Raw genomic sequence first — 27,356 nt, 5'->3', positions numbered from 1 at the left:
CTTATTGTCAAGCTGTCCAAAATCGTAAGTGTAATATTATATGGGACAATTAAATTACATTGGACTCATTTCTCAAACATTCTACGTCTATTGAATTATAACTATTATAAATACAAATTCTTAAATTCTTTACTATCGTTACGCTAATATTGTTCTCTCCGCAAAGAATATGATCATTGAATTCTTGCCTTTATGGATGTTTACTTAGGTGAGGTTGGTTATGGGCAGTGATCCGATAAACAAAAGAAAGGAACGAAATGTGTTTTGACGATGTCCGGGACATACGAATGTGTTGTTAGTGAAATGAATATTTTAAAAGGGTTCATCTCAGATTAGTAACCTTCCCGTAGACATACCTCCGATACAAATGGAGTTTACAGAACAATTGGCATCAATTCAAGGTGCCCTCATTTCTCTTCAGAAGAGAGAAGGAATATTGAAAGAACTGTCAGTGTCAAATGCAGGCGAGTATAAATAGTTAGGTTATAGTGTGTAATGAGAGTGTATGCAAATTTGTATCGTAGAGAATGCTAAGAATAGATTTATTCTCTTTTTTCAGACCATATTCCGAAGATACACAAAGTGGTTCAGACTTTGAAAGACATCATTTGTGTGGAAAGTAAAAAAGTTGAAAATGAAGATAGTTTAAGGAAATGTACTTTATTTCTTATCCTTAATACTGATTTGGAAGCACAGGAATGGTTAAAAGACGATTCGAATTGTGGACATTTAGTTGACTGCTCTCCAGCATTAAGTAAGGATCTCCTTTTGGAAATAGTGTATGAACTGTCATTACTAAAATACATGTGTGAAGCAGTTATATTATGCCCTGCCTTTCTGAGCTCAGAATTACTTGAAATAGCAATAGCAAAAAGTGCAACATCACCACCATCGTCCACAATGTACACTTGTGCAGAATTTGCAAAGGCTGTCTATATCAAACTTATTGCCTTTATTATTAATGGGTATGACAATTTTGCTGATATGCTTGAATACATTCAATCAAAGTTTCTCAGCCACTACGAAAAATGTATAAACAATGTCATCCACCCTCCTGCTTTGAAACTGCCAGGTATGACTCAGACCTTGATGTATGATCAAGCAGGTGTTCTCCTAACCAACATGCTTTCTTTTATTAACGGCTGTTTGGAATATTATGTAAAATATAAAGGGCCTTCTGAGATTTATTCATCTGACACGCTGGATATTTATTCAATCGCAGTTGACTATGATTATACTGACTGGAAGATGAGTGAAGAATCCAATGAAAAATTCTTGATGAATTCACTTCATGATAAACTATTCGAAGCAGGCATTGAGACTGTTTCCTGTATAACTTGTGATTTGTGGATGTATTTTGCTGAATGTGATTCTTCCTTTGGTGGCGAACGCTCATTGCAAAATGACTTAGCTGAAGCTATGTACAACTGTTTAGAAAATATAAATGCTGTTAAAGCCAGAGGAATTGATTCTTCTCGTTGTAAAGACCTGATTACAATGCTTACAAGTATGGCCGTTAAACCTAGAGATGAAGATGATGAAATTAAAGAAGCTGATTTGAGTATTATTTTGAAAAATGTCTCTAGTAAAGACAAAACTCAGAAGAAGTGGTTTAAGGCCTTGTTCAAATTTAATGAATTAATAACTAATAGGGAGTGTATTCATTGTATACAAAATAATATGCAATTTGTTGATTATGAAGAAGTGGACATAATTCTCAAACGAACCATTTCTCACCTTGCTATTGCTAAAGAAAATGAAACCTATGATAGTTTAAAACTGTTAGCTTTAGATTGTTTGCAGAAGCTTCCGCTAAGATCTCAACTGGAGATCATGAATATCTGTCTTACCAAATACAGTATAAGTCCTATACTGTGCACTGAGGGTTTCACTGCTGAAATGACAGAGACATTCAACAAAGCTGTAAACATTGAGAAGAAAATGGATGAGAAGGTAAGGTAATGATCTGTCTTGATGGGGAACTGTATAATTATTATCATCAGTGTTCCTCCCAGGTGGCAGGAATAGTAGCCGGAAAGGGAATACTAGGTAAAAACTGAATATGATAACATTTCAATGTAGTCCCCCTCAGAGCATTAACCAAGGGCGTAACCAAGGGGGCGTTACTTGGGTTAGATCCCCACCCCATGGAATTTTTACGAAAGAAAATAAACATAAACTGACAATAAACCAGTGAAAGCACAACCAGTGGGTTGGCTCTTTTGAACGTTCCCATGAATATTAATGTAAAATGAACAGATCTCTTGAATCGATTTTCTAATAAGCACCGAAAGTTGTATTTTAGGTTATTATCTGAACATAAGCTACCATTCACCATAAAACTATTCACCTTAATCATATTGTTTTTGTTCTGTATTTTAATGTAGGATTTTCTAGTGTACCGGTACTGCCATCTGATCATCAACGTATTTTACTTTTATGAGTGTCCTTATAATGGCACTCGTGCATGCGCACACCACACACATAAAAGCACCTTCAGTATGTTCTGTCAACATTTTGTAACTATAAGCCCCCACTATCAGTCGATCCTGGCTATGCTACTGGTATTAACAATAATATTAATGCCAAAATTAGTTAGTGTTATTATCACAAACTAGACATAACAGAGTATTTTAAACTCCTAGTGTTCTACTGCTCATTCATAATCATGTAATACCAGGGCCTACCACTCGGTTGCTGTGGAGTGCCATACCAAGATTCAACTAAAATATTAGGTTGTAGTTGGTCTTAGCCATACAGGTTGGGGATGTCGGGCGGAATCAAGTGCTCGCGTCCGATTCCACACTAATACAGACACATCATCATCATCATTTCCCCTTACGCAGCTCCTGCCGGGACGGGGTTTTTATGGCACTTCTCCATCTTCCTCTTTCCTTCCACCATTCCTCTTCCATAATCTTGTCCCAGTCTAAATTTCGTCTTCTTATGCCGTTCTCCACTGTTTACACTTTACAATGGCGAAAAATGAGGGTATCCTCCTATTCAATACATCATATATTCCGTCATTAGACGGAGCAAACAAATTCAGACATGTTTCGGCTCGCATTGGCAAGATCAATGGCATTCAACACTGGACACGCTTTGTAGATGACACCTTTGTTATTTTAGACTCCCACGTTACTAACAGCAACACAGTACTTGGATTTCTCAACTCTATTGACCCACATATAAAATTCACCATAGAGTCAGAAAACAATAAAGCCCTTAATTACCTGGACTTAACCATTACGCGCAACAGCAACAACACTTTATCCTTCAATATATACAGGAAACCCACCCACACCATCAATACCATCCATCAGACCTCTGTGCACCCAGACATACATAAAAAAGCAGCTTACAATAGCATGGTCCTCAGAGCATTAACTATCCCTTTATCTCGCAATAATTACAAAAAAGAAATTAATACCATCTACAACATTGCAGAACACAATGGTTTCAATAGAACCTTCATCAACAGAATCATCAATAGATACAAAAGCAGACCCAAGACTACCCTAGTAAAAGATTCCGCTCCAAAAGAAAAATTTTCCACATTCACTTTCAATAATAGTAACATTTACCAAATTTCTAATATTTTCAAGAAACACAGCATCAAAATAGCTTACAGAACCTCCCACACCAACTCCAAACTCATTTTCAATCCACACACTGTCAACAATAACAATAGCAACAGGAGTTTACAAATTAGAGTGCCAATCCTGTAATTCCAGCTACATAGGTCAAACAGGCCGTAATTTCGTCATAAGATACGCCGAACATCGCAACGCTCTCAAATATAATCGTTTTTCAGCTATGAGCGAACACCATAAAGCATCCAGCCACGAATACACTTCAATAGATAAAGACCTGAAGATCTTGCATTATGAGCAAAAAGGCACCTTGCTCAACATTCTCGAGAGCATCCACATCGATTTAGATCAGTTTATGAACCCCACTCACAATTTAAATGAAGTCAGCGAGAAAAAGAACATTCTACTTGAAACATTCATTCCATACATTTGTCAGAATTTCCATAACACAAACAAACCCCACCTCCATCTCCCCGACTCACCCCCCTCCCCCCCTCCTCACAACAACCCTCCTCCCTCCGCTCCTTCCAACCTAGCAAACACAGCCAAACCAACAATAGACTCGATCACGCGACCGAGACCATCACTTTGTGAAGGCCACACCATTCCAGCTTTAGAAGTCAGCGAATAAACTAACATCCTCTTGAAACATTCATTCCTTATATTTTGCCAAACAAACCCACCTCCATCTCTCCAACTCAACACCCCTCCCTTCCTCAAACCAGCCCTGCACCTCCCCTTCCCCCTCCGCTCCTTCCATCCTAGCAAACACAGCCGAACCAACAACAGACTCGATCACGCGAACGAGACCGTTACTTTGAGAAAGCCAGGCCACTAGAGAGGACAACCACCTACTGCACACCGTAAGTTTAAGCTTTCTTCACAACCATTCCACACTTTTTACTTATCAACCCATGTTTCTCATACAACCTCATTTTTTTCCATTACAGATTAGAACTTCATTGACGGTTTCCACTAGATTACTACAATTTACTATGCATCTGTCTTCTACCTAACACAGCTTCTCATATTTTTATATGCGGCCCTTCCGACCCCTCTATAATAAGGCAAAACACCAGCCAACATTATGAAACAATAATGAAGAAAGGGACCGCTAGATTGAGAAGATATTGAGAATGCTGCTATTTCTAAAGCCTTAAATTTCATGGTGTTTTTTTCTCCTTGTCACAGGCTTTTCGCCTGCAGGTTAATTCAGGCTTGGTTTCTCTCAAAAATGTTTGCTCCCGCTCTCCTCCTGACCAATTTGATGTGATGGGTTTCCACTAGGATGATTTTGACTGCAATTTCAAACTGTTTTGTCATTTTTAAACCAATAATTTGTAAACTATGAGGTCCACAACTTCACCATGCGCTACTATTATTTGTTTCCATCTGCATCATTTGTTTTCTCATTCCCTTGTTTCTTAGGTTAACGGAGTTTTTAGTATCAATTATTATTTCAAATTAACACCTGTTTCACTTAATTTTGTCGCAGTAAGTTTTTTGCTCTGCATATTGATGTAAATATTGTATATTTGTGCTAATTTTGTTTTCCGTCTAAGCTCTCTTTTGTTTTTTTGTTTGCTCTTTCATTATGTTTTTTAGCATTTTTTCAACTTATATTATGTAAATTATTCCAACCCCCCTAATTTTTTTCACTGAAGATGGCTCAAGCGAGCCGAAACATGTCTGAATTTGTTTGCTCCGTCTAATGATGGAATATATGATGTATTGAATAGGAGGATACCCTCATTTTTCGCCATTGTAAAGTGAAAACCGTCAATACGGAATGATTCTAATATCTTGTAATGTTCTTCACTGTTTCAATTCACCTTGTTCTGGGTCTTCCTCTTGCTCTCTTGCCTTCGCACTTTGCCTCCAGGATCTCTCTTTGAATTCTATTCTCCTCCATCCTCTTTACATGTATAAACCACCTTAGTTTATTCTTTTCAATTCTGTCATTTAGGTTTCCTATCCCTACTTCCTTCCTAACATCTTCATTTCTCACTCTGTCTTTCCTTGTGTCTTTCCTGTCATACTTCTTAGAAATTTCATCTCGCTGGCTTGAATTCTACTCTCTTGCCTGCTAGTCAATATCCAAGTCTCAAGTCCTTGGTACTTCTTTGCTCCGAACAAGTTTTCTTACACTTTGGTACAATGCATTACTCTGCTGTACCCTCCTGTTAATCTCCATGTCCACCCTAGCATTTTGCATTAATTCACTTCCTAGGTATTTAAAGCTGTCCACAATTTCCAGACTCTTGACTTCCAATTTCCACAGTGCTTTTTCCTTGCCTTTCCCCTCTCGACATCACCATAGTCTTGCTTTTCTCTGTACTGATTTTCATGCTATACTTCTCAATTTTTTCATTCAGTACATGTAGTTGTTGTTACACTTCTTTGCAGATACCATAGGTAATAAATTTCATATTATTCTGTACTGAAGAGTAATACAGACACCGCTCGTGCACGACACTACGTGATAATTGAGCTTAACATTGAAACTCTGATGTAATTGATGCAATTATTTTGACAATAATGAAGATTTATCATTTAAGTAAACAGTTTTACAGTATTTAACTTTTAATTTGGAAGACCTAATGACTCAAATATGTATTACATATGTAGGTTGTGTTAGCCAAGCGTTCTATAAAAACGGCAGGGTGGTGCGCCCATTAAAAAGGTCCTAGGGAGAACAGTGATCATTACTATTACTGCGTGGAATTTAACATCTCACTAACACATAGAAGGTTTTCGGCGACGAAAAGGTGAGAAAGGACTAGGATTCGGAAAGTAGCAACTATGGCCTTAAATAAGGTTTGCCTAGTGTGAAAATGGGAAGCCATGGATGACCATCTTGAAGGCTGTCTCTAATGGGGTTTGAACCCACTATCTCCTGAAAGCAAATGAACAGCTACTTAGCCCAAACCACGCAGCTAACTAGCTCGGTTGGGAAGCGGTTCAGTTCTGCATGGCAGCAGTCTGGCTTGAAAGGTTATCACTCTGTGTGAAATAATTAAAATGGTTAGCATCAAATACAGTACATTAATTACAGTAAACCCTCAATTATTATTCATGTGCAGGATGTCCAGTTTGTGGCTTATTATTGCAACCTAAAATATTAAGTTAAAAATATGTTATAACAACATTGACATCATGCGAACTATCATCTCATTCTCTCCTCACTCTGCTTTTCTCCACTTAGCGTTCTGATTGATGATGGTTTTACATGGCTGTCAATATAATGCATGCTTAGTGCTCTCAGTGCAGTATGGAGAAACATTATTTTTTATCATAATGCCTCCAGAGGTGTTCCCCTAACGATGCTAGACGATTATTTACCTGTTTATTTATTTTTACTATTTGTCTTATGTTGCACCAAAACTGAGAACATAGCCCTGTTTGTCACTGGTGAAAGGACCTGCGACGGACACAACCTACAGTGTACAGCCACGAAATTAGCCGAAGCACTGTCTTAGAGTGGATGGTTAATATTTGCTGTATATGGTAGATTTTGAAGGAATTTCAATTTCACAATTTTGCAGTTTTGATATAATTAAAAAAACAGATCAGATGTAAGGCTTTTCAGGCGTTTGCTCTGTTAGCCAGCATTTTGTCTTAGGTCTGACACTAGACTCATCAGAGTGGGATGTGTCAGACCCTACCCAACGACGCTGGGGTGTATGCAGGTGAACTTATTAGAAGCCTATATAAGAGGCACAGTTTGATAACTGCATATGGGAGATAAAACTCCACAATGGAATTATTGCCCGGCCAGCAATTCCGAATGGAAATTCTAAGTTCCCAAGGAGGGAATTAGATATCTAGAACTTAGAATTTCCATTTGATATAATTACCGTAACAGATATGAACAGCTGTTGCTCTTTTAAAATGTCTGATATGCCCTTGTAGATGGAAGAAACATTTTTTGCCTTCGTTGTTCTATGAAGAAAGTCTCTTTGACGAGCTCATATGTTAGCCTAGGTGGGGTGAATTTAAAAACACACAGTAGTATTGAGATATGATGCTTTCATTTGCTCGATCTCAGGACATAACAGAGTATTTTTAACTTCTAGTGTTCTGCTGCTCGTTCATAATCATGTAACACAAGGGTCTACCACTCGGTTGCTGTGGAGTGCCCTATGGGTTTGTGACGTCATGTGAAATCGAGTGCTCGCTTGCGATTCCATGCCAATCCAGTCACTGCTTGCACACACTACATGATAGTCAAGCTAAATATTTAAACTCTGATGTAATTGGTGCAGTTATGCTGACAGTAATGAAGAATTATCATTGAAATGATCAGTTTTACAGTGTTTAGGCCTGAATTTTAATTTAGAGCACCCAACGACTCAAATATGTATTAGTATTACGTAATTAGCACATCTCTACGTCATGTTAGCCGGGCGGTACACCCATTTAAAAAGTCCGAGAGAGAACACAGGTTTCCTTTTCCCAGCTGCAGTCAGTTCAATATAGTCATGACACATGCTGGTCGTCAACTGTGTTCCCATCTGGGTTCTTTATTATACTGTTCTGTCGTTCAAGTCCAACCCCTTTAGTCTGGGAGTACCTCTAGTAGTTCTTCCCTCAGTCTTAGCCTCATCATTGCTTCAATAACTTTCCCTCTTCCATACTCTTAACATGTCCAAACCATCCCATTTTATCTCTTTCCATTTCGCTAAAAAATGCCACCACTCCGATTTTCTTCTGACATTCTGATCTATTACTCTCTCCTCTCTTGTCTTTCTTTTCATACTTCTTAAAAATTTAATTTCATTGGCCTGGATGTTCTGTCAGTTTCTAGGTTCAGTGGTGGTGATTAGGGAGGAGGACAGTTGCCTCCCTCCCATTTTGTGGAGAAAAAAAATACAATTTTATTCTGTTTTAGCCATCTAAAACTAGGATTTATTTTTTAAAAAATACAAAACTTTTTGTTTTATCACCTAATTATTTCCTTTAATTTCTTAAAAATTAAAAAATGTAGTGGAAAAACGCACACAATATTAATAATAATGTTATTGGATTTTATGGCCCACTAACAACATTTTTTTAAAAAGGTTTTTGGAATTTAGTCTCGCAGCAGTTCTTTTATGGTCCAGTTAATCTATCGACACGAGGCTGACGTATTTGAGCACCTTCAAATACCACCGGACTGAGCCAAGATCGAACCTGCCAAGTTGGGGTCAGAAGGTTAGCGCCTCTGAGCAACTCAGACTCGCCCACAAAATGTAATTCAACGCAGCTAACCGATTGGTACATCACAATAGCAAGTAATGGAGATTCTTGCAGTGGCCTGTAGAAGTGCAATTAGTATCTGATGGCAAAAAATCTGTGCATGTAGACAAGTCCTTGTGCTGCAACATGTCTGATAGAGGAGGATCATCCATTTCACTAGATGCTGCCCAAGCGTTCACTTCGGCTCCTGGCAACTACATGAGGGTCACAAGACTTCGTTTTGCTCCCGATAGCTCAGCAGTAGTTAACCCCTCCACTACCTTCCTTCCTCTGCTTTACCCTCCAAGCTCAGGGCTTTGCCCAGAATTGTGCCATCAGGTCGTAATCGCATTTCTAGCATGTGTTGTGAGTAAGGAAACCCGGGGTATAGGAAAGGACTAGGAGTGGGAAGGATGCAGCACAACCCCAGAATTTTCTTGGTGTGAAAATGGGAAACCTTGGAAAACCATCTTCAGGGCTGCCGACACTGGGGTTCCAATCTATTATCACCTGAATGCAAGTCACAGCTGCACGCCCCTAACCACACGGCCAACTCTCTCGGTATTTAATGTTCAATATATAACTTTATATTTCATTGAAATTTCAATTTGGATTATTTCTTTGATCTAAGTGTATATGAATACCTTCATAGCAAAGTCTTCTCCCAGTATTTGGGAGATAGGTTCGAACCCCACTGTCGGCAGACCTGAAGATGGTTTTCCGTGGTTTCCCATTTTCACACCAGGCAAATGCTGGGGCTGTACCTTAAATAAGGCCACGGCTGCTTCCTTTCCCACTCCTAGCCCTTCCCTGTACCATCGTCGCCATAAGACCTATCTGTGTCGGTGCAACGTAAAGCAACTAGCGAAAAAAGAAAAGTCTTCTCACTAGACGGAAAGCTGCAGCAGCTGCTGCTAGATCCCTCCAAGGACACAGTAGGTTGATGACATATCAAGACTTTGGGGAAGCTTTTCCATAACAAAAATAAGACAGCAATCAGCTTCAGAGGGTCCCTTAAAATAAATAACAAAAATTCAAGGGGCCCAATTTCACCAAGTTAAGTCAAACAACAACACTCACTTCAGAAGAGCAGCTGAAGAGAACAGTTTTTTAATTAAGATGTAATATCAACATGAAAAAGTCCTTTTCAAAAACATTTTAAAAATGAACAACTAAGAAAAAACACACACATCACATATTATGAACAAAAGTGCCGTATACTAACATTTTTTTAACATCTATTTACGTCAATAGGAAATTGTTATAAATTAAATTAGAACAAAAGCTGGTCCATCTTCCATTCCCACTTCGCCGCTCCATTCAACCCTCCCCACCTATTTTATTATTTTTTTTAATAATTAGTTTTGTGTTAAGCTTCACAAAGGTACTATTTTAAGGTAGTTTTTTGAGAAGATAATCCAAGTCTTCCCAGCCCGAAGTTCGTAACATTTTCGTAACACTACTCTTTTGGGGGTTTGTAGTGCGGTGCGTTGTGTGAAAAGAAATATTTCAAGACTAGCACACTCGCCCAATTCCTGAGCTGGAGCAATTAACCACTTGCATTTGAAATCCATGGCCCTGGTGGGAATCAAACCTGGTGCCGTATGAACATATGGCCAGTATGCCAACCATTCTGCCTAGGAACCAGATGTTTGTATTTCTCTGTTAATGACTTTATTCAAGACTTGTTTATTCTTTTGCATTAACGATAGAAGATGTTAGTTGTTGTTGTTGCCTTGTTGAGGATATTGTTCTCTTTTCATATGAACAGTGAGTTGGTTTCTTAATTCTAGTTCTACTCCGACTTTATTCGTCTGGGTCTCCAGAACCCGAAGGAGGTCATGAGGAAAGTGATCGTGGAAGCCGTGACCAGCATACAACAGTGTTCTCTAATGGTGAACATTTTGAAGACACTGTGGCCTCTTAAAGTCCTTCCCGTCCAGCAGTTATCAGATGGAACAGTTCTGCCTGCTGGAGCAGATGAGATGTTGGAAGATGCCAACATCTGGAGCCTGGTCATTTCCTCCCTGTACCAGGTCATCGTAGAACACGAATGGACGGACTCAGAACAGGAGAACTGTCTTCGTCTTGTAAGTAATTCTTTTATTCATATTGTCGGTGAAATGAGATCTAGAGAAGGTATATACCATAGTATCAAGAGAAGATGTTGGTCATACTGAGGGATTATGGGATTAAGGGTAGTCAGTCAAAGGTTGACAATCAGGCCACAGCGAGAATTGATGGTAGGATGAGTTCTTTGTTCAAAGTACCTACAGGTGTTAGACAAGGGTGTAATGTTTCACCTTATTGATCATAGTTTACACGGATCATTTACACTGAAAGGTATAATATGGCAGGAAGGAATTCAGTTCAGTAGAGATGTAGTAGGAAAACTGTGCTGATAGCCTGCAATCTAATATCTTGGAGTTTGAAAAGAGGTGCAGTGAGTACAAGATGAAAATGAGCATTTCAACGTCTAAGGTAATGTCAGTTAGAAAGAAATGTAACAGACTTGAATGCTAGGTTAGGGATTTTTAAAGAAAGAAGGAACAGGTGGATAGGGGGGATAACAATAATAATAATAAGAAGAAGAAACAGACCCAGCAGTCCCAGCACCTCAACATCCATCTCTTCCCAGTCCCCGACGAACTCGTGCCCCACCCCCCAGCCTCACCAGGAGAGTGGGCATCAACACTCATCGAGGGAGCGTCCCAACAGATTCTGAGTCCCGATATGGGATAAGTGTCGGATGAGAAGAAAGCCGGATAAGTACAGAAAAAAGGGAAGAGACATAAGATATAGACAAAATAGGTGGCAAGGCAAGCAAGAGAGATAATCTTGCTGATAGCCACTCCTATTAGGGAATCAAAAGATTGGCCTCCTAATCAGTTCACTTGAACAATATTTATTTCATCTAATATTTGGATTAAGCAGGGCTTGAATTAAAACTCAAGATTAAAATTACCAACCATCAGGGAGATCTTTCTCTTTCAGATTTTATTTGAAAAATAAAATCCAATACATGGTATTTCAAGTCGGGGAGTACAAATGGTGTCTAACAATTGCCAATGAATTTTTCAACTCGGAATCTGCTATGGTCTGTGTAAAGGTGTCCGAGATTTTGTTTATTCCTAGGAAGTTCAGGGTCTCCTTAGGAATTGTCCATCTCACACCAACAATAAGGCCAATGACTTCCCATTTTGTAATTTCATATGGTACTTCTTTCCAAACACAAAAGGAGAGAAGGATCCCAATGGGATAATGTATGAGTATTTAACCCTCTCCTATACTTATGAAATGGAATCTAGGTGCAGCAGAGCTAATAGAGTGATCTTGCATTTTTGTTCAATGGTATTGTCTAAGAAAGAAGTGAACTCTGTCTCAATGCTGTTTTTACATCAGTCTGTTTTCAGATTGGTTTTGCTACGAAGGTAATTCAAGAAACAAGGTCTCCTATTTTTTAAATAAATACATAGACCTGTTTATTTCTACAATAGTTTACATCATTTTACAGCTTGAACATTTAGCTATTTTTCTACATAATCACCATTTCAGTCTATGCATTTTTGTAGACGCTGTGACAGTTTTTGTATGCCCATGTCATACCAGCTTGCTGCCATGCTGTTCAGGAAGTTGTGAGTGGTGCTTCGGGAAACCTCAGGAACCAAAGTGCAGAGATCATCCAGGGTGATCCGCCGATCTTCACGCATGCTTTGCTCAACCTTCACGACTGTCTCAACGGAAATCGACTGTCTCATGCTCCTTTGTTCGTTCGTCCTGAATATCAGTCCGACTGGCTGCAAACTCTCTACACCATTTATGAACATTTTTGACGTCCATGCATGACTCACCATTCACTTCCATCAATTGGCGATGGATTTCAATCGGTTCAGTACCTTTTGCATTAAAAAACCGAATAACTGTGCGCACTTTGCACTTGGCGGTAACATCCAATGGGAGCTCCATACTCAACGGCTGCCAAGCTAAGACCAAGTGCCTCAGCGCGGCGTGTGCATGTTTATATGCGAGCGCGGGGAAACACTCTTCACAATATTGTGACCAACAGCCACACGAACAGAGTTCTGTATTTATATTTAAAAAAAGGAGACCTTATTTTTGGGAGTACCCTCATATATGGGGGTGAAAGTTGGGTGACTCAGGATATCTTATTTATAAGTTGGAAGGAATTGATTTGAAATTAGGGAGAATGATTGCTAGTACAATAAGGAGATAAAGGCCGAACATATAAACCAGCTTCGATGGTGAGATCACATGAGGTGAATGGAGGAGGATAGTTTTCCTACAATAATAATGATCTCAGCCATGGAGGGTAGGAGAATCAGAGGCAGTTGTTAATTATTTAAAGATTTGAGGGTTGGAAGTATATGATGCTACAGAACTAGCTGTAAATAGAAGATTATAGCGATCCATAGTTACCGTATAATCTCGAATACCACCCGCCACTGAATAAGACCCGCACCCTTATTTTGAAAAAACTAAATTTAAAAAAAGTGATGTCACAATTATTTACGATTCCATGCCGTCAAAATCCACGAACACAGCAGCTGAACTTCTGAGCGCTGCATACGACCAGTTGGCGTCAGTGTGTGATTATCAGCCGCCATCCATTCTGTATAGAGCTGTTTTAAGGCTGCTTTAAACGGACGGTTCGCACAAACATCCAGCGGCTGTAGCATAGACGTCATCCCGCCCGGAATGACTACTAGGTCTGTTTTCCCATCCTTGATATGTTTCTTCACAGCGTCTGTTGTGTGGCCGCGGTAACTGTCAAGAACTAGCAAGCTCTTTTGTCCCAATAATGCACCAGGGCGAGGTTGCCAGACACACGTTACCCAGTCTTCCACAAGTGAACTGTCCATTCAGCCGGAGTTCTGAGATCTGACAATAACACCAGCGGGTAGTTTTTAGGAAGCGTCTTTCGCTTGAGAACAGTGTACGGCTGCAATTTGGTTCCATCGGCGAGAATACACAACATTACCGTGCACCGTTGTTTTTCATTACCACCTGTTCTAATGGTAACACTTTTCGCACCCTTAACATTCACAGTCCTGTCCACTGGCATTTCAAAGTTCTACGATCACCACTACATGTTAATAGTACATTTTTCTTCTTTCTCCAATTGCGAATACACGACTCGTCAATATCATATTTCCTACCTGCGGCACGATTTCCAATAATTTTGGCTTCCCGAACTACTGGTACTTTCAGTTTCACTCGCAGTAAAAGATCACAAATGCTTTGTGGAATTCATGTTAATACTCTGAGAATGTGCGTGAGACTGACGCCAAGCATGGAAGTAGCATATACTGAGAGCGGAGAGAGCAGTTGCCAAGCCGCGCCAGCGGTGATGCCCGATTTACGCACATTCGGAAAGATAAATTTCCCAAAATTTTAAATAAGACCCTGAGAAGGTGCTAACATTAGAGCCTAGGAAAATAGGAACATTCCCAGAGAGGAAGCTAGGTGGACCGAGGTGAGGGAGCTTTCCATCTGTAAATTCATCTTTTATTCACTGACAACAACATATGTACAACATTATAACTGAAGCACTGTTTCAAAAGTAAACCAATAAACTCCTATTGGCCTCTTACGTACAAGAAAGAACAGGAGATCTATTATCTCCAGAAAATGTAATGGAAACAAGTAGTACTAGAAAGTAATATTAAACGTTAACATTAAAGAAAAAGAAACGGCCTTCAACTGGCCATAGGCCCCTGGACTACGAACCCGGCCCATCCAAACAGCACAGCACACACAGAAGCACAACTCAAATCCACTTACACACACATTCGCGGCCACAAGCATTAACCTCTCACTCAATACACACACATACAACATTCACTCACGACTTACGCTCCGATGTTCGCAGCCCAGAAGCCTTGGGTTCGAAAGGAACCTCCCAGTAGTTGCTCAAGAGAGCGACAAATAATTAGTGAGAATCTAACGCTGGATGCAACCAGCCACCAAGACTACGTTTGAGAAGGGAAGGGGAAGGGACAGAAGGGGGAACAACCAATGTAGAAACTCACTCACAGCGCAGGCGCACTTCAAGTGTCTGTTAGAGTCTTGTGAGAGAGCGTAATAGAAGTTTCTCGTAACACAATTTCTTAAATATAAAATGAAAATATTTCTTAAATGAAAATATCTGTGATAATCCCCATCCAATTTTGGAAGCGATATTTTAAAAAAAAAACAGTGCAGATGGTACTCGAGATTATACGGTAATTCATGGAAGCTTACAGACTGAACATTGAAAGGAATATCAGTGTAATACAGTGGTCAAAACTGACTTTGTTCTGTCAGATACAGTCATAAGAAACCAAAAATAAAGAAGATAAACACATTTCCACTTGATAAATACAAAGGAAAAATCATAAACAAAACCTTACTAAAGGTTCCACTGCAAACAACACAGTTTCTTCTCACTGTCATCTTGCATAACACTTTGGTTATGAACCAGTTGGCCACCATAATTGGAGACGCCTTTGAATGCGATTAGGCTTACTCCTTACCAAATTGTCCAGATACACCTGTGGGATATTGTCCCATTCCTCCATAGTGGCCTCAGTGATGCCCTGTAAGGTCTCTGGTTGGACAGGACTATTGTAAACCGCTCGTTTTAGCATGGCCCATGCATTCGCAATTCAGTTGAGATCTGGAGAATATGGAGGCCATTCCATCCAACTGATTCCATGCTCCACTAGGAAGGTGTTCACAAGTTTGTGACGATGGGGACGTGCATTGTTGTCCATCAGCGTGAATCCCACCCCAAAATGTTCACCAAATGGAGCCACAATTCATGCAAGGAAGTCGTCCCGATACTTCACACCAGTCATCTTCCCACATATTAGCATTAGGGGTGTCCTGCGGCCATACGTGATTCCGCCCCAAAACATGACTGAACCGCCTTGATAAAGGTGGTGGTCAACGATAAAGTTAGAGTGTAAACGTTGTCCCTCGTTGCCTCCACACACGAATATCAGTATTGTCAGAGTGGAGACTGATATAGTCTCATCAGAAAAGAGCATTGTGTCCCACTGCTGCCTAGTCCACAAAGAGTGGTTTCGTGCCCAAGCCACACGAGCACCTCTCCGAACTTGACTTAGACCAGGAGCCTTGAGAGGTCATCTGGCACGTAATCCCTGCTCAGGAGCCTATTTCATATCATTTGTGTTGACACCTGCACTCCTGTGGCTGTTTGGAACTGTTGCTGTAGACGTGTAGCATTGTGTTGAGGGTTTCTACTTGCTGTTATATGCAGATATCGGTTCTGCACACCTGTTGTTTTTCTTCTGCGGCCACTCAACTGATCCTGTCACTAGAAACTTTTTCCCGATTCTAGAGACATCAGTTTGACTCGTAGCAACATTTACTGCAATGTCCACCTGTCTCGTTCCCTGCTCCAGTAGATGGACTGTACAGAGCCTCTGATCGTACATTATTGTTGTCCGAACCATTCTGAAGCACCACAATTCTTGTAATGACACACAACACAATTACTGCAATGTTTACAGCTGACACGGTTACCGTAGACTGCATATACTGCCCTCTCACGGTAAAAACATGGACTGTTTCCACTAGAATTACATTACAAACAAACCAATGTATTGATATCGTAACGTATTTCTGGATCCCAACGTTCAATATTAACACTCTGGCAATATGCAGCATTTATTTTGACTACTGTAGAATTGAGCTGAAAATTTAACCTGATGAAACATTCAAATTTATACAATTAAGTAGCCCAAGAATGCTTAAAATTTTCTCATCAGAGAGTTGTGGAAGCCCTTAAGCTCCACCTTGTTTGTGGGTAATCACTGGATATTGTGCGTGTCCATAAGGCCATGCCGACACAACAGTGGCTGGAGAATTATGTGCCCAAGTTTCACAGCACCGGTCGAAGCTCTGATGTTAATCCATTGGAGAGGAGGAGGCATCAAAGTATTGAATCCTTAAAAGCAAATCTGGTGAAGGCAGCATCCTCACTACTGCTAAAATTGGTGCATGTGGCATTATACCAGTGGCCAGATCACTTGAAGAAGTGCGTTGAGGCAAAGTCTGGATATTTTGGATAATTTGTGGATGGTATTCTATGAGTAGTCAGTAATGAATAAATAACATCCATTCACTTATTGTGGATGTCATTTCTACAGATGATGATGATGGTGGTAGTGATTATTGTTTTAAGAGGAAGTCAACTAGGCAACCATCCTCTATATAACACTAATCAGAGAGAGAAAATGGAAGGGATCTGACTCGTCAAAAAATGAGGGTATCAGCCAAAGGAAGGCAAGGGCCACGAAGGGCGTGAAAATGAAAGACTGCCTGGGCTCGAGTACTCTAATACCATCGGGGTCGGAAAAGAAAAAGAGTTGACTAAGGGAGGTCAGATAGGATAGATGAAAGTGAGAAGCCTGGCGCAAGTAAGTGGAAGTAATGCCAAGACTCAGCTAAGGGCCCCATGGTCGCTAACCCATGCACCCAAGCTGAGAGCACCTGGGGCCACTTTTAGTCACCTCTTACAACAGGCAGGGCATACCGTGGGTGTTATTCTACCACCCCCAACCACAGGGGGGACATTTCTACAGAACTTTTGGCATGACAGGGTATAGTGAAAGAAATTGAACCAGACATAGTGAAGTTAATACATTAAGTTCCAGTTTCACTAGAGAAAGTTGGCTAACAGATCTAATTACGGTATCTTATATTACTCATTATTAAGGTTGACCTTTGGTCTTCTCTCATCTCTTAGCTATCACTGCAATTCTGTGTGGAGTATCCATGTTCCTGAAAATTAATCCATGTGAAAAATCTCGTGAATTATTTAGCATAATCACTTCTTTCAGGTTGCTGCCCTTGTGAACGAGTCTGTCATAGATGGAGACAAATTTCTGAATCTGTGTTTGTTACCAAGCCTCCATTCTCATCTGCTGGTCAAGAATTGGCAGTCTGTGTCACTGTGGCTGTTAATTCTGCAGGTAGTGTATTAGTACCTATATATTTAAATAAAAGTATAATTTTATATGTATTATAGGTACTTCAAACTTTTTGTCTTATAAGTTACTTCATTTTTATCTTGGATTAAATATACGGAAGTTGAAAATAGGTTCAGTTAATGTTTGTCTGTGTATGTGTCTGTTTCTTTGTATCCACATCACGGGAAAAATGACTGAACACTAAATTTCAAATTTCTCAAAACTTCAGGATACACGAGTTGTACCCTCTGGATTTTTTTATTTTTTATTAGCATACAATGGTGTAGCTGTAATAAGGTATCAAAACAGAAAATGTCAAAATTTCTCCGTTAATCTTCTTGGGTCAATCAATCAATCAGTCAGTCAATCAATCAATCCAATACTGATCTGCATTTAGGGCAGTCGCCCAGGTGGCAGATTCCCTATCTGTTGTTTTCCTAGCCTTTCCTTAAATGATTTCAAAGAAATTGGAAATTTATTGAACATCTCCCTTGGTAAGTTATTCCAATCCCCTAACTCCCCCTCCTATAAATGAATATTTGCCCCAAATTGTCCTCTTGAATTCCAACTTTATCTTCATATTGTGATCTTTCCTACTTTTGAAGACGCCACTCAAACTTATTCGTCTACTAATGTCATTCCACGCCATCTCTCCGCTGACAGCTCGGAACATACCACTTTGCAAGTTGTGAATCTCATTATAGAGCAATATTGGAATTCAGAATAAGAAGTTGATACATTAATAAAAACCACCTTTCCAATACATAGTAATCCTTTATATTTGGGATAAAACCATTAACAGATATTAAAATTAGGACATGTTTCGCTCATACTTTGTGAGCATCATCAGCCAGAATAAACTAATTCAAGGTAGGTCAGGGCCCTGACCCCAGTACATATAACATAAAAACATCTAATAATGCGATAAAACTAATTACAACAATTTAAAAATGATCAGTAAGAATATAATATGTCTATTAAAACATTTAGTGACCATTAAAATAGCTTGAAGTGTGGGTGAATGATAGGAAATGTTATTGGTACATTGCTGTGAATGATTATTCATACGGAACGATGAACGTAATCCTCACATGATGGCATTAAACTATTTATAGTTGTGAACACTTTTACACCATAAGAGTGAACTATTGTGGACTGCTATCTTGTTACAGTTGTCTTAAAATCACAGGTGTTGGATGAAAAACGAATTGTATGGTGGATAAAACATTGCCTGGTTAGCGTAATATGGCTTTAAGAGACTCCCTCATGTTATATTTCATCGTAGTGTTATTCAGTATATACTGTCATTGATCTTCGAACAGGGGACTAAAAGATCTCATAGATGGAAAACATGAAACAGGTGAGCCCTGAAAAAAGAAAAGAGTCTTTCTCTCAGTTCTTCCCAGCCCAAACTTTGCACCATTTTTGTAACGCTACTCTTTTGTTGGAAATCACCCAAAACAAATCGAGCTGCCTTTCCTTGGATTTTTTCCAGTTCTTGAATCAAGTAATCCTGGTGAGGGTCCCGTACACTGGAACCATACTCTAGTTGGGGTGTTACCGGAGACTTATATGCCCTCTCCTTTACATCCTTAGTGCAACCCCTAAACACCCTCAAATGTCCGTGTATATTTCGTGAAATACAAATTAATTAAATTGGGTCCATCTTTTTGAATAACCCTGTATTGTATTTTTGCTTAGAAAAACAGGAGAATTACTGTATATATCTGTTTGACTCTCCACATACCATAATAATATCATGATGCAAATCATCCTAATTCTTTTGTCAATATAAGTCTCAATTGTAAATTTGTCATAAAATTTCTATTTCTTCTTCTTCTTCTTCTTCTTCTTCTTCCTCCTCAGTATGTCATTAATGTGGTTCATTGATGACATCCTGGTTTTGGAGCTGCTGTTGCATATTCTCCTGGGTTAGCAGAACGCAGTTGCAGTTTGTTGTTTGCAGCTGCTTGCTTTTCAACATAAGTGGAGCCATGAAGTTGCTGTTGTCATCCCAGCTGTTGGGGCCAGCACTTCTTACACCTTCCTCTTTCTCGAACCCCAGGTAGCTGAAGAATGGCAAAATTTGAATTTTTATTTAAATTTATTTATTTTTGTTAATTCTTGAATTAATTACAACTTCCCAAAGTCATGGGCTGCCACAAGACAAAGTATACCAAACTTTCTTCTTTTTTTCCTCCCTAAGGTCTCATTGGCCATATCAGCAACACATCCTACCAATTTCCTTGTTAAATAATGGTTTTGTATGTTAGACACTTTGTTTTTGAATTCAAATTAAACTCAATATTTATATTGATGCTTTCACGGCCAGTAATTCTAGACACGATAAGTTTTTAGGCTTTTGCCCTGTGAGAAAATAAGGTGAAGTCCTTTACATTTTGCAGAGAAGTTTGCTCCATGTCTTCAGAAGAAAATCTTGTCTGCTCACGAGCAAGATCTCTCGATTAGTTCTCTGCGAAACGTAAGGAATTTCACGGCAAAAGCCCAAAATCTTATTATTATGCCTAAAACTCAAATCATCATTACACTCAACTCTTGACTTACCGTAATCGGATCAACTGCGTTGCAGCTTAGCCGCAATATCAATTGTGCGGTCTTGGGAAAAAAAACATCACAGATATTTCTGAAGACGATGGATTTCTTGGATTTGATGAAGCCGATACTGTTAGTACAGTGATTGAAGCCGTAAAAACTGTCCCAGGTGGAGAGGAAGGTGACGAAGATAATATTCGTTAATGGTTCGATTGTGACCAGAACGACCAAGGCTACGAAGAGCTGACAGACAAACAGATTGTTGACAAAGTAAAGGGAAGGGAGGGAATGGGAAGTGAAAGTGATGAGGAGGGGGAAACAGCTGCTCGCGCTGCACAAGCACAACACACAGTTACGCATGGGGCTGCCTTGGCAAATGTCGAGTCATTGCTGGAGTACATCGAGGGCCAGTCACTGATAAACTTGTTTTGAAAAACTTGAGAAGCAAAATAAGAAAAATTGTTTCTCGGCACAAAAGCAGTAAACCATGACTGATTATTTTCAGAAACAGTAAAGTTAGTTTGTCTGAATATTTTTATTTGCCTTAATAGTTTCAACGCAAAGTGCCGTTTATTTTTCCATTTGAATGGATGAAAACCATAACGGTATAAGTGACATTTTTTCAAAAAATGAGTTAAGTGCTGGATGTAACTCCGGGAGGATGTATCCTCTCACCAGCAAAGAGATACAAGTGATAGCGGTAATATTCTGCCCTCTAGTGGTGGGTGGTATAACTACAAATAGCATGCTTTATATGAGTGTTGAAGATGTTTAAATACCTTTTTCTCTGAATGACCAAAATGCTACTTATACCGTTATGGTTTTCATCCATTCATTTATTAATTGTGCTAAGTGCTACTTTTACTGCAACAAATTGGGAATGTTAATAAAAAAACAATACAGTAGTATCATTTATTGTCATTTTAACTGTACTTTCAGTACGCATGTTCTATTTTTAACTTTTTGTGGGTTAACCACAATTTTACTTATCCGAGAAGCATTACCCTACAGTATCCCGGTTAATCGAGAGTTGAGTGTAATTTCATTTCCCCTTATCCAGCTCCTGTTAATGGCACTTCTCCACCATTGCCTCTCCTCCACCACTCCTCTTCAGTAATTCTATTCCAGTCCAGGCCTACCTCTTTCCTTCTATCTTTACCTCCAACATTGTTTTGGTATTCTTCCATCCTCTATCCTCATAACATGTACAAACCTCAGCCTCTTTCTTTGTCTTCACTACTATACTTCTCAGGAACTTCATCTCACTGGCCTGAATTTTACTCTCATTTCTTGCTGTCAAAGTCCAAGTCTGTGATGCATATGTTAATATTGGAGTATAGTACATCTTGTACATTATCTCTTTACAGTTCATAGGAACTTCTCTGTTCCACACCAGGTTCCTTTCATTCTGGTAGAACGTATTTCCTGCTTGTACCCATCTGCTGATCTCCTTATCCGACCTTGCATCTTAAATTATTTCAATTCGCAAATGTATGAAGTAATGCCAATATAAATGGTCCGTTATTGGACATTATAAATTTTCCAGCTAGCTCATTCCTGGTTGCCAGCGTTTCGCCCTCATGTGCTAGGGTGGGCTCGTCAGTTGGTACCTAGCACACCTACCAATACGCTGGCCAGTGCATACCGTGGAGGCCACTGCGTAGGCTAACTGGAGCCACCGGCAGTGCCAATGCACTAAGAGACTTTGTCTCATCACTAAAAATTGATGCCTGCTTGGCCATCAGATGATATAGATGTTGATTCCCATAGGGAATCTGAAATATTTGTCCTGAATGAGAATCAACATCTATATCATCTGATGGCCAAGCAGGCATCAATTTTTAGTGATGAGACAAAGTCTCTTAGTGCATTGGCACTGCCGGTGGCTCCAGTTAGCCTACGCAGTGGCCTCCACGGTATGCACTGGCCAGCGTATTGGTAGGTGTGCTAGGTACCAACTGACGAGCCCACCCTAGCACACGAGGGCGAAACGCTGGCAACCAGGAATGAGCTAGCTGGAAAATTTATAATGTCCAATAACGGACCATTTATATTGGTATTATAAATTTGCTCATTCAGGACAAATATTTCAGATTCCCTATGGGAATCAACATCTATATCATCAATGTATGAAGTATTCGACAACTTCAAGGTTTTTCCCCCCTGATACTAACGGTTCCTTTTCCTTCTCTTTCTCCTCTTGTCATTACCACTGTTTTGCTCTTCTCCACACTGATTTTCATATCATATTTCTCAATACTGTATTGCCATTTAAAGCCTCTTGTTAGATTTGCACTTCTGTAATGTTGACCTCCCAGATTACTTTGTCATTTGCAAACAACAATATTTTCATATCCCCTCCATATCTTGCCTTTGTTTCCTTTAGAATTTCATCCATAACCATTATAAACATAAATGAAAACAATACACTTCCCTGTCTTAGTCCAGTTTGGTTTCTAAACGAATTTTGTTCTCCCCACTGGAGTCTGGACACAGCTGGAACAATTCTTATATATTGCTTTCACTACTTCTCTTGATTGCCTTCCATGTCCTTTTCTTTCCAGAGTTCCCACACTTTTTCTCTATTAACACTATCGTATGACTTCTCTAGACCAAGGATTACCATCACCAAATCTTTTCCATATTCCCACTGTTTTTCCTTCAGTAAACTCAATGCTGTACTGAATACTGTTGTATATTTATGTTATCAGACGTTTGTTGATGGTACAGTCGAGCAGAAGAGCGGTATGAATGAAGCAGCCATCCTGGTTATGTTGGCGCACACCATGGAGACTAGTCAGACAACGTTTTTCACCTTTTCCTCCAAAGCCTTGTCAGTGTATGAACAGGCTCTCCGTCTTGTGGAAATAGTAGCAGCTCAGTTTCTTGAAGGAATCTGTGTAAAAGGTAAGATAAGTGATCTACAAAGAGTTCTTAGAAAATTGAGCAAATGGTCTGATTATTCCCTTGAAACGTCAATTACCATCTTTAGAGTATACACTGAGTGGCCAAAAGTCATGGGAAGACACTGAGTGTGATTGTTAATAACGAGTTCTCCTCCGCGAGCCCTCAGAACGGCAGCAATACGGCGAGCCATCAACTCTACAAGATGTTGTAATCGTTCTGGAGGGATCTGGACCCACGCATCATGCACTGCTACCCACAGTTGGTCTTGTGTGGTTGGAATCTATTACAGAACATGAGTCCGCCATGTAAATAAACTTTATTTTACCATACATGTTTTGGAAAAATCATCCATTCCCTTCATCAGTAATGTCATCACTGATGAAGGGAATCACAGCAACTTTTCTGATAGAAATATCAATATCTAGAACAGAGGTGCTCACGCTGGGAATTACGTCCCGCGGGCACCCAGCACTGAAAGTGGGTGGCCTGGCAGGTGAGGAGCGCAGCATGTGCTATTCAACCACAGTGATGTGGCTACGTCACAGGCCGTGAAGGCTGGGCAAATTTCTTCAAGTCACTCTTGATCACTTTGGCGATGCCCGAGTTTGAAATGCTACGGGCTTTAAGTCGCACCGTCACAGATAGGTCTTATGGCGACGATGGGATAGGAAAGGCCTAGGAGTTGGAAGGAAGAGGCCGTGGCCTTAATTGCCTGGTATGAAAATGGGAAACCACGGAAAACCATATTCAGGGCTGCCGACAGTGGGATTTGAACCCATGATCTCCCAGAGTTTGAAATGGAGGCAGAAAATAATGAAAGAAAGAGGGCAGAAATACACATCATTTTCAATTTACGTTGTAAGAAATAAGTTATTTCTGTTCATTGCGGTTTATATATTTTGACCAGATACAATAAAGAAGAACTCCTAGACATGATGGATAGGAGAAAAATATCAATATTGGGATTAAGTGAGACCAAATGGAAAGGGATTGGAAGTAAGACACTTCGTGGAAGTTATAAATTATACTGGAGTGGACAGGAGAAGGTAGCGAAAAATGGTGTTGGATTCTTAATTAACGAAAGGACTGATGCTACAGCTGAAGTTATCTGCAAAAGTGATAGAATCATTAAAATGTCCATGAAACTGGAGAACACTAAGTACACCATCATACAAGTGTATGCCCCACAGACAGGCTGCAGTGAGGAAGACAAAGAGAAATTTCGGCAAGACCTGGAAGATACAGTTAATGAGGAAAATGTTATTATTATTGGAGATCTAAATGCGCAAGTTGGGGTAGACAGACTTGGGTACGAGAACATCATTGGTCCACATGGATTTGGACAAAGGAACCCAGAAGGAGAACAACTATTAGATCTGTGCAGAAGAAATGATCTTATAATCAAAAAAAGAGACAGTCACAGAATAACAAGGTACAGTTGGGATGGCCAGTATAGAACATTGATTGACTACATAATCACAAATAAAGATGGTGGCAGGTACATCACAGATGTAAAGGTCATCCCTAGTGAAAGCATGGACAGTGACCACAGATTGTTGGTAGTAGACTTCAAACATAAGACAAATGAAACGCAGAAACTTATTACGAAAAAACCAAGGATTAAAACTTGGAAGTTGCAAGAAGTCCAAATAAAGGAAGAATACAAACTAAGGATTCAACAAAGTTTGCCGAAGTGTGAAGTAACCAGCGTTAATGAAGAATGGAAGGCCTTCAAAGACACCTTTGTGGGAGAAGCCAAAAACCTATGTGGAGTTACAAGTTCTATCAAAAGAAAAAAGGAGACACCATGGTGGAATGATAGAGTGAAAACAGCGCTGAAAGAAAGAAACCAAATAAAGAAGGCACTGGACAAGGAGAAACAAAAACAGGGACAAGAACGAAATGAACAAGAAATTCAAAGACTTCAAGGAGTATACAGGAACAAGAAACTTGCTGTAAAGAACATTGTAAGGGAAGAAAAAGAGAAGAAATGGAATGAGTTTGCAGACAAACTGGAAAAGGACAGTAGAGGAAATATGAAATTGCTATACAGAGTAGTGAAAAACAAGCGAAGGGATCAAGAGACCATAAAAGCAATAGAACGTGATGATGGAACTCTGGCACAAGAAGAGGGAGAAATTAAACAAGAACTCAAGATCTATTTCGAAAAGCTGCTGAATGGAGATACAGAAAACATAACAACGGATAGAGGAGAGCCAAGTCGAGGAACCACAACTGAACCACCAATTACATGGCTTGAGGTTGAAAATGCGCTCAAGAGCATGAAGAAAGGAAAGGCAGTGGGTGTAGATGAACTAAGTGCAGATATGCTGAAAGCAGCGGGAGTTCCAGGAATCCAATGGCTCTATAGACTGCTCAACAAGATGTGGGAGGAAAATACTATTCCTGAGGACTAGAAGATGGGCATCATTGTACCTCTGTTCAAGAAAGGAAGCCGACGAAAATGTACTAATTACTGTGGTATCACACTACTGTCTCATGTCCTGAAAATATTGGAAAAAATAATAGAGACCAGAATCAGAGATATTGTTGAACCAATTTTGGAAGAAGAGCAGTATGGTTTCAGACCAGGAAGGTCAACTACAGACCTTATATTTGCAATTAGGATGCTAATGGAAAAATACTGGGAGAAGAACAAGCCTTTATTCCTAATATTTTTGGACATTGAGTAAGCATACGATAGTGTACCAAGGGAAAGAATTTGGCAATGCATGAAAGAACTTCAAGTGCGAGACAGCCTCATAGACAAAGTAAAAATGTTGTATAGTAGGAACAGAAGCTGTATTCAAGTAGGATGTGGTTTGTCGGACTGGTTTGAAACAAAGAGAGGAGTGCAGCAGGGCAGCTCATTGTCACCACTTCTATTTATTATTGTAATGGATGTAGTAATGAAATCTATTAAACGGAAAGAACATGGAGATATCAAAGCCTTCACATTTGCAGATGATGTTGCGATCTGGAGTGACTCAGAAGATGAATTGGGAGAGAGAATACAAAGCTGGAATGAGGAGTTTAAGAAATATGGTTTAAACATCAGCAAGACCAAGACGGTGGTGATGAAAGTGTATGGGGAAGGAGCAGAACCAATAGTCATGTTAAATGAAGCTCAACTGGACAGCGTTCCAGTTTTCAAATACTTGGGTAGCGTTATATCAAATGACAACCTAGCAAAACATGAGGTGAACAATCGGATTAATAAGGCAACACAATTCTACCACCAGGTAAGACACCTGCTGTGGGATGAGCAAATACCCATGAAAACAAAAATGACATTGTACAAGTCCTATTATACACCAATTCTTACATACAGTCTTGAAACCACAACACTGACCAATAGAGATAATTCCAAACTTCAGGCAGTTGAAATGAAATTCCTACGCACTATGATCCAGAAAACCAGGAGAGACAAGATTAGGAATGAGAAAATTAGAGAAGAAGTAGGAATAGACAATTCTCTCCTAAATAAGATTCAGATATCAAGACTGAAGTGGTTTGGTCACATGAAGAGGATGCCAGTAAACAGAACTGCAAGGAAGGAATTTGACAGAAAGGTAGAAGGAAGACGACCCGTGGGAAGGCCAAGAAGGAAATGGATAGATTTAGTTAAGAGCGATGTAATGCTGAGAGGTCATGATTGGGACAAGTTGGTGGAGGAAGAATGGTACAAGGACAGGATGAGATGGAGGAGGCTCATATACCACACCCGGGAAACTGGAGATGGTTTAGGATGATGATGATGATGACAATAAAGAGGTAGGCCTACAACCTCAAATATTTTTATAATGTATGTAATGAATTACGATTTATATTTACATTGTTGTTGTTGCTGTACTTTAATCTTGGATAGTAAATATCCTGTGTACTGTATGTTCTCACTCATGAAACTCCCTCTCGGCATTTAGAGGGTAGCTATTATCACCGACGCCCATTAAATTTTTAAATACTATTTTCAGAAATTCAGTGGACAGGGAAGTCACACTACACTACAGCACTGTGCAAAATCATTGTTGCATTATGTAATTATATTACTTTTAGCTTAATGGATATACCGGGCGAGTTGGCTGTGTGG

The 27,356-nt window shown here is 39.7% G+C and overlaps 1 protein-coding gene across 1 annotated transcript in view; it reads left to right on the top strand.

Annotated features, from left to right (window-relative positions):
* Positions 1-281: 281 nt before the first annotated feature.
* LOC136884036 (uncharacterized) overlaps positions 282-27,356 on the top strand; it is a 43,636-nt gene continuing 16,561 nt past the window's right edge. The window contains exons 1-5 of the mRNA XM_067156054.2: positions 282-464; positions 560-1,953; positions 10,604-10,900; positions 17,678-17,809; positions 23,071-23,266. Coding sequence (XP_067012155.2) covers positions 368-464; positions 560-1,953; positions 10,604-10,900; positions 17,678-17,809; positions 23,071-23,266 — 2,116 coding nt within the window. The 5' untranslated portion in view covers positions 282-367. The remainder of the gene's footprint in view (positions 465-559; positions 1,954-10,603; positions 10,901-17,677; positions 17,810-23,070; positions 23,267-27,356) is intronic.

The sequence above is a fragment of the Anabrus simplex genome, chromosome 12 (genome assembly GCF_040414725.1).
Source record: "Anabrus simplex isolate iqAnaSimp1 chromosome 12, ASM4041472v1, whole genome shotgun sequence".
Classification (NCBI taxonomy): domain Eukaryota; kingdom Metazoa; phylum Arthropoda; class Insecta; order Orthoptera; family Tettigoniidae; genus Anabrus; species Anabrus simplex.
The sequence above is the reverse complement of the archived record's forward strand: the minus strand, read 5'-3'. Positions and strand labels throughout refer to the sequence as shown.